The sequence below is a fragment of the Nematolebias whitei genome, chromosome 21, assembly GCF_014905685.2.
Source record: "Nematolebias whitei isolate Nwh7 chromosome 21, NemWhi1, whole genome shotgun sequence".
NCBI classification, from domain to species: Eukaryota; Metazoa; Chordata; class Actinopteri; order Cyprinodontiformes; family Rivulidae; genus Nematolebias; species Nematolebias whitei.
In genome coordinates, this window is record NC_056518.1 from 24739036 (window position 1) to 24751088 (window position 12053).

The window sequence follows — 12053 nt, forward strand, 5'->3', positions numbered from 1 at the left end:
CTTGCTCCTCATCTGGATCCTCACAATGCAGCTTTATGCAGCACTTGAATAATTTATACACAACAATTAACCCTTATTAGCTATAATTTCCAGATTTGTCTTAAATACCATTCAATATATTTATTTATAAGGATACATATTTGTATTTATAAATTTGGTAGCTGTGTGACTTGAAACTTTCATAACACATAATTGACTGTACATTCACAACTGATTAACTTATGGAGTTAACCCAATTCAAGACGGCGGTCACAGATAGTCCTGTCGCAATAAACAATAAATCAGTTTATCGCATGATAAATGAAAATTATCAACCTCGTTTTCATTTATCGGCTTTATCGTTTCTTCGTGTCTCTCTCTTTCTACTGAAGACACTGGATGACAAAAAGCTCAAGTTCAGTGCTCTGAACTGACTCCTCCCTTTCTCTTTAAAATCCATTTTAACCATCCAAAATTGCGTTTTTGGATTGTTAAAATCAGCTAAGCTGAGAAACTAAGCCAACAGGTTGACCTTGGGAAAAAACCTCAGTCTTGTCTAAGCTCCAAAATTTACGGTTGAAACCCATGTCTTCGTGTAAAAAGTTGTTTTTCTCTGCAAAAAGAAGCTGAGAACTTGTTTACTGATTTTTTATTAAAAGCTTTGAGTGGAAAAATACTATGCTAAAGAGCTCAAACCACACCGAGCGTCCGCCATTTTGAGAACCGAAGAGAGACAACACATTTCACGTCAAGGGGCCTCCCTCCCATTTTTCTTAAAGAGACACGCTGCTTGCTCCCTCACTAGCCATCCTTCGGTTTAAACAGTCTTATACTGCCATCCGGTGGTCGAAAAAATGTACTACATGCAAAACAAATTAAAAATTAATTCTTAAATTTGACAATAATTACTAATTATTGTCAAATTTCAAACATTATCATTTATCGCAATAATTTATGAGAATTAATCACCCAGCAAAATTTGTTATCGTGACAGGCCTTGTCACAGATAATTGATCTTAGCCTACACAAAAGTGGCTCTACTTTAGAGGATTTTGCAAATACTAACATAAAATTTGGCATCATAGTAGCTGCCATTCATTCAAAAGTAATGCAAGCTATAGCGCTAACAGATCATGTCAAATCATAGGAAATAATGCAGTTTTGGACAAGACTGCACATATTATTTTAAGGTAAGACCAAAACGACAATTACTTTTCTGAACATAAAATCATCTTAGTTGATCATCTGGCATAAAAGGTGGTGGACGATATACGTTCCTTCAAGGAAAACTAGGTCTTATGAATATTTTTTTTCTAGTCTGAAATTATGAGAAGGCTTAAAGTAAATATTCTACTTTTCTGCTCCTGTTCCTTTTTTGTTATCCAATAACCTTTTTTAAAGGATTTTAATGACATCATTAGGAGTTTCTAAGGACATTTAGATGTCACAAACAAGATAATCGGACGAAAAAAGCTGAATGAGGAAAAGGAAAAACTAATATGAGAAGGATGAAAAACAGACAACATGACAGAAGGAGAAGTAGAAAAAGATGCACTGAGATAAGAGCGTTGTAGAGTCGGCAGAGGTAATGCAGGGGCAGGGTTATAGAGAAAGATAGAGAAATGATGAAGGGCACAGAGTGGTGGAAGAATATTTAGAAGCACAAGAGATGTGAACTCAGAAATACAAACCCAGGCAGTTAAAGCATAAAAAGAAAGAAAAGAAGTAAACGGCGTCAAAAGGGAGGGAGAGGTGGTGATGGAGGAGAGGAGTGAGTGTAGCAGAGAGATGGGGAGTCAATAATGACTGATTACTGTAATTCAGCCTGTCAGAGACATCGACCTGCTGCTAACACCGATCAATACACACCAGGACACTCGCAGACACACACAAACACTCAGGAATAAGAATCAAAGAGACACATGTGTGTCCTCACATGTGCACTGTCTCACACACAGTCTGTGAAACCTCACACAAAAACATACAACCAAGGTGCATATGCACACACTCGAGAAATCTTTGACTTTTGTGGGTTTCTTCTTATTTATGATGACTTTGCCAACATATGTTAGCTTGAAAGAGAAGGGAGATGGAAAGAGAGCAAGACCATAGAGGATAAACATTTAGAGAAAACTCCCAATAAATGGAACAAAGTGAAACGAAAAAGGAAAAAAGGCAAGTCGTGAGTAAAGAAGAACAATCTGAGTGGATGGATTTAGAAAGATAAAATAAAAATTTTGACTTTATTAAGGAAGTCACAAATGTGTCTTGAGTTTGAAACTGTGCCAAACTCTGTATTTATTTATTTTTAAACACCTTTTCTTATCTGGGGAAAAAATACACTTTTCCACAAAACTGTTTTTATTTGACTCATTTTTTGCTGGAGTCGTTGTTATATGAAAAATAACTGAGTAAAGTGCAGAAAATAAGTGCAAATGAAAGCTTTTCAAAATAAATTGTACAGCAGACCAATGTATATAAAAGTATTAATGTTTTTGAATGTTTTCTTATTTCCATGGAATTCAGCAGCAATCTATCCAAATAACGGTACTGAACCCTGGTCCGGTGGTTGGTCCCGCTGACACAAGGAGATATGTTTTAAATAAATTTACAGATATGATGACACAAATACACAAGTATGATTGAGCGAGCCAAGTAGAGACGTGGTTCTAATGTTTACAAACGTTTACTAAAAATTCATAAAATGTATTCTGAGGCAGGAACGTACGACGGAGTATTAGGGCCACGCTAAGGGAAAAAAATTACATTACGAGAAAAAAGTCATACAGTTATGAGAATAAAGTCATAATATTACACTTTGAAGGGCATGCAGATGTAACCACTTATAACCTTGAAGTCGACCACTGCCAGAAAGCTCCTCTTCTACAAAAGAAGCAATATCTTCCAAATCCGTGTGCTTCTTTCTTAGAAACAGACATTTGCACAATCGTTTCAAAGTCCTGATACTGATAATAATCTGAAGCTGATGTGCTAACAGATTAAGAATTTCCTCATTAGTAAAACCAATACCAAAGTAAAACTTAACAAGATGCTCAACATTCGTCATTTTACTGCAGTTGTAACATTGCTTTTTCATGTCAGAGTTCTGGTAATATTACAAGTTTATTCTCATAATATTATGACTTTATTCTCATAATATTATGACTTATTCTCGTATTATCATGACTTTTTTTCTCGTAATGTAACTTTTTTTCCTTAGCGTGGTCCTCCGTCGTAGGAACGGACCAGGAAAGGTTTGTAACTTTTGAATGTCTTGTTTTGTGACCATAAAAAAAAACAAAAAAAACATGTGAAGCGTTTTTTTATGGTATTGCTGAAGAATCTAGTTAGTTATGCTCAACGTAAGTGAACATGATCTTTTATTTTGATTATGTGCAAAATAACCCAACTCCCAGATTTATAATGAACGTTTAACACATTAGAAGAAGAAAGGAGGAATGATTTTGTCTTGCATGAATGTTTACAGGATGGATGGAAACAGTTTAATGAACTGATCTGTAAATACATGTATGTGAATTCACTGTAATGATTGCCACAGTTATAAAGGTTGTCACCACCGTACAAATAAGCTGCAACCATTTGATTCCAAGAGAAATAAATTAAAAAGACAAGACAGGCAGATGCAGGGATGCTGTCATTAAAGGATCAAACTGCTGCTGCAGCTTAAAACATATTCTGATTAGAAATCATCTCGTCTCATACAACACTGTTACTTCACAACTGACCGTCTGTTTAGGTCCTTTCTAAAGAAACAGGCATTAATCGGCGTAGCTTATTGTGAACGCACTTGCATAATTGAACATGTGAGGCAGTTGTGCGTTGCTGTAATTAACGTGCAAGTGTACATGTCTGTCTATAAGACTACAAAGCAAGGCTTCTCATTTAGAAACAGACCTTTAGAGGAGATCCATCAATAAGTATTGACTTCTGGCTTCTTCAAACCAAACTACCATCACATCGGATCAAGCAGAGAAACTGCATGCACACATACGTGCATACACACGTTCCTTTCTTTCACACTTTTGATGCTCGCACCAATACACACCGACCATCCTAACTTTCTGTGCTTTGTGGAGCACGATAAAAACGCACACTTGATATTTAGCACTTCATAAATACAACTCTTTCACACTCCAACCAGGACATCCAAACATTGCTGAAGGCTGAATCCTCAAGCAGAGCAACAAAGATTTCAGGAAATACACAAAATGCAACTTTGAGGAAAGTAAAACCCACAAAACACATTTTTAGAAGCTTTACACATGTTATCAGGATAATTCATGCAGTTACTTTAAAAACAAAAACCTAATCAAACTTTGAATACTTTAGACCCTTGCAAACCTGCTGGTGCAGTTTTTATGAGAATGTTTGTACTTTACACGTGTGTAGCTGAGATTAAATGAGAGCCAACTTTAAAGATGAGTGTTGTACTCTGGGTGGAAACTTGAGAACTTTGTTGTAATCACTGTTGAAGATCACAAGTTGGAGTTTGTTTCTCACATGGTACTGCTGAAAATAAATCTGAAAATAAACAGCTAAAGTTGAAAAACGTGCAGAAAATTGATGTTCCTAAAATGTGTGGAGGACTGTGATGTCAAAACTCCACAACTGTAGTTGTTGTAGTTGAAACCACAAACTAATGTTCTATCTAAACTTGTTCTAAAATTGATATGAACACAAATAAGAGTGCGTTATAAAGATTTTCCTAAATGATGGAAAATTAATATTGAATTATATTATGATTGAAAAATATGTCATGTTAAACAGAAAGAAGCTTCTTTCTGCTTTTTTAGTTACTTTTCAGCTGTTTTTTTTTTTAAAACGTATTTCTGCTTTTTTCAGATAATTTCCACTTTTTTGTGCTCATTTCTTTTTCTTTCAACCTAATTAGGCAAAATTGTGCTCTCTCCACTTCCGTCTGCTAAATTAAGCTTCTTTCTGCTTTTTTAGCTACTTTGCCGCTTTTTTTTTTGCTTTTTTTTTTTTGTTGCTAATTTCTACTTTTTCCAGATAATTTCCACCTTTTTGTGCTCATTTCTGCTTCTTTCAGTTTAATTGGGCACAATGTGTTCTTTCTGCTTTCTTCTGCTAACTTATTTGTTCTATCTTTTCAGCTAGCTTTTTAGCATTTCTTTAGCTAATTTAATCTGTTTTCAGATAAATTCAAGTTTTTTTGTAGCAATTTCTGCTACTGTCATCTTTCTGCTAATTTCAGCTTTTTTTCTGCTAGTTCGCTACTATTTAGCTGTGTTTATGCTAATGTTAGCCTTTTTAGCTAATTTAACATTTTTGAACTAATTTCAGTTATTTCCATTTCTTTCTGGTAGTTAAGCTTTTTTTCTGCTTTTTCAGCTACTTTTCAGCTGTTCTTTGCCAAGTTAGGCTTTTTTAGTTAACTTTTTTTTTGCTAATTTCCTAATTTTGTGCTCATTTCTGCTTATTTAAACCTAATTCAACAAATGTGTTCTTACTGCTTTCTTATGCTAATTTAGGCATGTTCTTATATTTCAGCAAAAACTCAGCATGTTTTAAGCTAATTTCAGCTGTTTTTCTGCAAATTATTGAGCTTATTGAACCAGTTGTGACCAATTAATCACAATAGTTTACATTAAAATAAATCACAAAAGTTGTAGCTTTCTAATGTGATGCATGTGCGCAAGGTGTATTTAAAGAGCTCTAAAGCATAAACTTAAAATATCTCATGATTGAGAAAATGAGAGAATAATTTTGATTTACCACCAAACCAACAAAAAACATATTGGGACAAGAAGAGATGCAGGATGGAAGAATAATTTTCAGTGGCCTACCTTCAATCTTTTGACCCACATCTTTCATATTCTGACTGCTGATGATGTCAAAGGATACAAGTTCTGGTAGAGAGGAATGAGGGACTTGAGGGCCCGGCTTGCGTTGATCGCTGTGGCTCGAACCATGGTGGGCAAAATCTTCATATCCACAATAGCACCATCAAATAGAGGACCAAAGAATGGCACCTACAAAAGAAGTCAACAACTCAATCTGCCAGATTATACAAAGAAAGCATGTATTTATTAAAGGATACTTTCTGGAGGCTAAAAGTCAAATAATAACTGAGACAACAGATTTTTTAATCATACAATATTCGATTCAGCCAATGGCTTTCTGATTTAATTCAATACGTTGCTTGTGGAATTCACCAAAGAGAATAATGTCCAGCTCTAATTGAGTTTGTTTGGAGACCAGGTCCCAAAGCCATGCCTTCTATGGTCGAATACATGGGCTTTCAGGACGACAACAGAAGCGATATCTTATCTAACTTGTTCTTGGATTCTTGATAATTCAATAATTTTCCTTGCAGAATGAATGAAAGAGAATATGATTATGTTATTAGTGCTGTGGTATCTATGTCATAGAGAAAAAAAGCAGATTTTTATTGTGTTACGTCTTGTTTGAAATAGAGTTATGCCATCAGTGCTGTGGCATTAATGTCTGTGTGCTTTAGACCGATACATTAACCAGATCAAAACGACTCGGGGCAAGACGTTCTCCAGGATCACTGGTAAACCTGGCTGCATTTCTGTGTAGTCAACATAAATTCATGCTTGGAAACACAAACTGACTCCTCAACTTTCACAATCTTTACAAATAAAGACTCTATTACCATTTGAAATATAGAATGGCAACAAATTATTTAACAACAATGCTGATTATTGATCAAACTTCACCAAATTGGATTTCCTGCTTTAATCTTCCGGTTTATAATAGAAAAGTGTTTCTCAGTAGAAAACGCTTGCCCTGCGAGAGGACTAAAATTGATATCTTTAAGCTGTTTTCTGACATAATGTGACCTTAACGTTTGAGAATAAAATGCACATTATTTAATTATTGATAAGATCCATGTAGCTCCTAGAGCAACAGTGTGACACATATGACATCTTGCCAAACTAAGATAGCAAACTGATTAAGAAAACACTAAAAAATATATTATTAAATATAATTAGCAATAAAAAAATAATATTTTGACTACATTTTATAATCCATGGCCATTTGTTTTGTGGTGATGATGAAGCCCCTGAGATAATCAAATAAAAAACTTTGTACATATCTACAAGTCTTGCGGTAGATTTAACTACATTAGATGGTGTTTAAGGTCTTCAAAGATTTTCCTCATAAACTCTTTGATCCAAAAAACACTCGACCATCCAAATTATTTAGGTACCCCAAACTCTTAAAGCAACAAGCGAAAGGTTAATCTTAAATGTACTACTTTTCTTGTAGTGCTGACATTTTGGGTTGAAGGTTCTCCTTTCAGAGCTCTGTTTAATATCTGAGCCCAGTGGTTGAAACAAAAGAATAACCAAGTAGATGAAGCCCCAAAAAGACCAAGATTCCTGGATAAAAATTCCCGAGGCTGAAATGCACCCTCTGAAGCAGGCCACTACAATTACACAGATTGGCCAATGATTTTCACAACAATTACAGCTTCACTAATGGTGGTTTGTCCAGTTAATACTGATTAGAGCTGTGGGGGATTAATTAACGTCCCAGATTTTAAACCTGCAGTGTTTCATGAAATTCTAAGGAAACACCGATATGCAAAGAAACTCCATAACGGTCCAGAATATATGGACAAATGGTGGGTTTTTTTTTTTTTGATTTTCTAAAATATTTTTCTTTTTTTACCTCTGGCTTTTTGAGTATTTGGATGGAATACATGTGGTTCTTTATGGGGTAAATGATGATCAACACATCTCCAAATTCAGTGGGGATGATTCCCCGTCGGTAGTCTCTGGAATGTTCTGACCAAATGATGTGGACTTCGTCGTTGCCCAGGTGTCGGAGCTGAAGCGAGGGAAGGTGAAGACAAATGGAAAGAAGAAGAATTAATATTAGAATCAAAAAATCATTCAGCACCAGTCTTATTTGATACATAAACAGAAAACAAAGGCTTCAAACAAAGAGCTGGACAAGCTGTATCCATCAAAACTCAAGGCTTCTGATTTTAGGTGCGTGTGTACGTGGCATAGCTGGCCCTGAGTGTGATGGAGTGAGTGTGAGAAGATGGAGAGTCCACGACATGACTGAGTGAAGCCCTGGAAAGATGAAGTACAAGCTGGAAGACGGATGGGATTATGGGTAATGCTGCACAGTGATGTGTGTGTGAGATTCACATTCACTCAGCAGGTTCCAGTCAAAGCTGGTGACAGCTCAGTCATTAACCTTGATGTCTGCCAACACATACACACGCACACACACATTACTTCCCCGCGCAGCTTACTTGTCTGATTTGTCAAACACTTGGAGATGAATGTCAGTCTTGACCATAAGAGAAACTGAATGCCATTTCCTTTTAAATATGAGCAACAATCATAAATGTCGTATAAAGTCGCTGTTGTATACCGGTAGTACAAGTGTGCAAAAGTCCTCATTTTTATAAATTTGCTTCCAAGTTGCCAGATTTTCTTAAAAACTTTTAATGGTCTTAATCTGCTCTTTGAAACAATTTAGTAAAAAAAAAAAAACATTATTAAACTTTTAAATACATTTTCATTAGCAGTCTGTCAAAAACACATGTGCTCAAATTTGTATGAATGCATATAAAAATAGTAATGATAAATTGGTTTGACAGGGACAAAAAACGGTAAAAATCAGAAACTTGAACAGAAGTGAAGGCTAAAAAATCTCCAGCAGAAGAACAGTATCTAAACAGTATCTTCTTGTCTTTTAAAAAATGCACAGACAAAAATAAATAAATAAAATAAAATAAAAATAATATATATATATATATATATATATATATATATCAGAAAATACCTGAAACATGATTTGAAAGATGTGTCATCCTTTTTTAAATATTTTTATTATATATGAAGTTTTTAGCCAATAGCCCGGTCAAATTGTTAGCGTTAAAATAGTACTTTTTTGTATGTAAAACTGTAATGTCTTTGATTGATGTCATAGATTCAACATACAAACTGGGAACAAAGTGGGTCTTTGAGACAGGCTGGTGTTAGCAAAGAACCTACAAATCCAATATAGTTGGTTCTTTGCTAAGCTTTCTGTTATGTGTCCACAACACTAGCTTGTCCTCAAGTTTAGCTGCCTATTTATGCCTAAATGATTCATAGCTAAGTAATGTGTATCTTATAAAAAAATCATATACATAGAAAAAGCAGCCTAAGTCCAAAGAAAACATTTGAAGTTCCATCAGAAAGACAGCAAATTTTCTATCAAGAACACTTTAAAAGATTACAAGTACCGTATTTTTTGCTGTATAAATCACACCTTTTTGCATAAATTTGCACAATTCCTGCGTCTTATACGCTGAAGTGACAAATATACGTTTTTTTACCCCCATATTTTTAACCCAATTTTTGGCTGAGATCTGAAGATTTCATTAATTCTGAATAAAATATTGAACACTACCATGTTCAGCCGCTAGAGGGCTCTCGACTAATATGGCAAGCCAAGTGTCAAATTAATAGGTAAGACTGGCTATTAATGAGACACTTGGCTTGCCATAACAAGCCACCTTTATCTCGCTCCAGAACTCCTGGAGCAAACGTCAAATCAGCTGCATTTCACTGCGCCGCCCAGGCGAAATGCAGCTGATTTGACCATTAAAGTGCATTTATTAAGGAAAAGTTCAACTGAGACACACGTTTACTATAATTTTGAGCAAACAAATAGTACAATAAATCTGGTAGCTTAGAGGTAAATTATAAAGCGATCAGAGATGACAAAGCCTGTCGAAATAAACAATAAATCAGTTTATTGCATGATAAATTAAAATTATCTACCTCATTTTCATTTATCGGCTTTATCGTTTCGTCGTGTCTCTCTTTCTACTGAAGACACTGGATGACAAAAAGCTCAACTCCAGTGCTTTTCACTGACCCCTCCCTTTCTCTTTTCTCTTTAAAATCCATTTTAACCATCCAAAATCATGTTTTTGGATCATTAAAAGCAGCTAAGCTGAGAAACTAAGATACAAGCTAAGCTAACAGGCTGACCTCAGGAAAAAAAAAACTGTCTTGTCGATGCTCCAAAATTCACGGTTGAAACCCGTGCCTTCGTGTAAAAATGTTTTTTTCTCTGTAAAAAGAAGATGAGAAGTTGTTTACTCTTTTTTTTTATTTTTTATTAAAAGCTTTCTGTGAAAAATACATGCTAAAGATCTCAAACCACACCGAGCATCCGCCATTTTGAGAACCAAAAAAAAAGGAAAAGAGAGACGGCCCATGTCATGTCAAGGGGTTTCCCTCCCATTTTTCTTAAGGACACGCTCCTTGCTCCCTCACTATCCATCCTTCAGTTCAAACAGTCTCATACTGCCATCCGGTGGTCAAAAAAAGGTACTACATGCAAAACATATTAACCAATATTTCTTCTTAAATTTGACAATAATTACTAATTATTGTCAAATTTCAAACAATATGATTTATCGCAATAATTTATGAGACAATCGAAATTTGTTATCGTAACAGGCCTAGGGATGACACACAATTTTGAAACAACACAGCATGCCTTACTAAAACAGCTAGTTTCACACGTGTTCATAAAATAATGCGTTTGTGATTTATATTTGAAAGTTACCTCACTCATTATCTTATATAGTTTGACTTGTGAGACATTAGGTTGATATTTCCATAATGTTGCAATTTAATCGTTGAAAGGTAGAAACACGCAACTCATAAAACTAACGATGACTTACAACTAGTAGGCTTTTCTACGATTCCATTTAGAAGATGAGAATCTAAAACTGTGCACGCAGTGATTTAGGAGTGACTGATGAACAGCAGTTTGATGTCAAAGGATGTCTTTCGGTGTCGAGTAAAGGTGTTTTAAAAACATTTGTAGACGATCAAACGTGACCTCCGATGTTACGATCAGTTCACGTGGTGCACTTTTAGACATTTTATTCACGTTTTGATCGGATGTGTTACGACAACACTGCGTCACATAAAGAGAAACCTGGACAAGAGCCCTGCGAAGGACTAAACTGATTGTGTTAGTGCGAGTGTGGCAGGATGATAGACGATATAAATGTCTGCCAGTATGTACATGTGCTTGTGCGTCGCTTTAACCTATTTGTGGACGCATTTGTCAAACTGCATCTGGATGTGTTCGTAAGGTTCTGTCTGTGTGTCTTTCTCTGGCATTAACACAAATTTAGTCATGTGGTTATTTGTGCAGACTGATGTTAATAAAACCTTTTGTGAACGTGTGCTAAACAGGTTTAGGGTTGTGTGTATGTGACTATGCATGGGGCCATCAGCTGATCAGTGAGACGGATGGTGTCGGCCCAAACGCCAGTAATCCAATCAGGAGCCTGAAGCCATGTGATAGGCCGAGAAGCAGGAAGTATGATCTGATTAAAAGGACATTATGGCCATGTGCAGGGCACCCAGTGCCTGAGGGTTGACAGGTGTGATTACACACAAACGCAGATATAGACGCACAATAAAACCTGCCCGTCTAGACACTGATACAAGCCTCCTAACGCGCACAAACGCACACGATTGCTGCTGAGACTCGAACATAAAACGGCATCAAGATGAACTGCAACACATACAGTGAGCGTCTGAGGCTGTTTTTTGTGGAGATATGAAAAAAGTAAGGATTCCTCTCATCTGCTGAAAGTGTTTAACCTCCTGCTATTTGAAGGACAATGTTACCGTATTTTTCCAGACTATAAGGCACATTTTAAATTCTTTAATTTACTCATAAATAGACAGTGAGCCTTATAATCAGGAGTGGCTTATGTATTAATTCTGGTTGTGCTTACTGACCTCAAACCAATTTTATATGGTTATTGTGAATGAGTTGAATAAAACTGGTCATATCTGTTTTGTTTCGCTTAATGCGCCTTATAATCCGGTGCACCTTATAGTCTGAAAAATACGGTACTTTGAATCAAGAATGATCAGAATGTGCAACAGCTTCAATCTACAGGTAGTAAGGTTGCTTTATTCCTGGCCCCTCTGAAGTTTTTTCATAATAACATGTTGTTATGCCTAAAATTAGCACTTTGTGTTGCGCAAAATAGGGAAGCAGTTGAATGTGTCAGAGAA

The 12053-nt window shown here is 35.7% G+C and overlaps 1 protein-coding gene across 1 annotated transcript in view; it reads right to left on the reverse strand.

The window, feature by feature from the left end:
* ralgapa1 (Ral GTPase activating protein catalytic subunit alpha 1) overlaps nt 1-12053 on the reverse strand; it is a 71338-nt gene that overhangs the window by 21916 nt on the left and 37369 nt on the right. The window contains exons 43-44 of the mRNA XM_037694951.1: nt 7663-7821; nt 5866-5993 (exon numbers count right to left, since the gene is read on the reverse strand). Of these exons, the coding sequence (XP_037550879.1) occupies nt 5866-5993; nt 7663-7821 (287 nt within the window). The remainder of the gene's footprint in view (nt 1-5865; nt 5994-7662; nt 7822-12053) is intronic.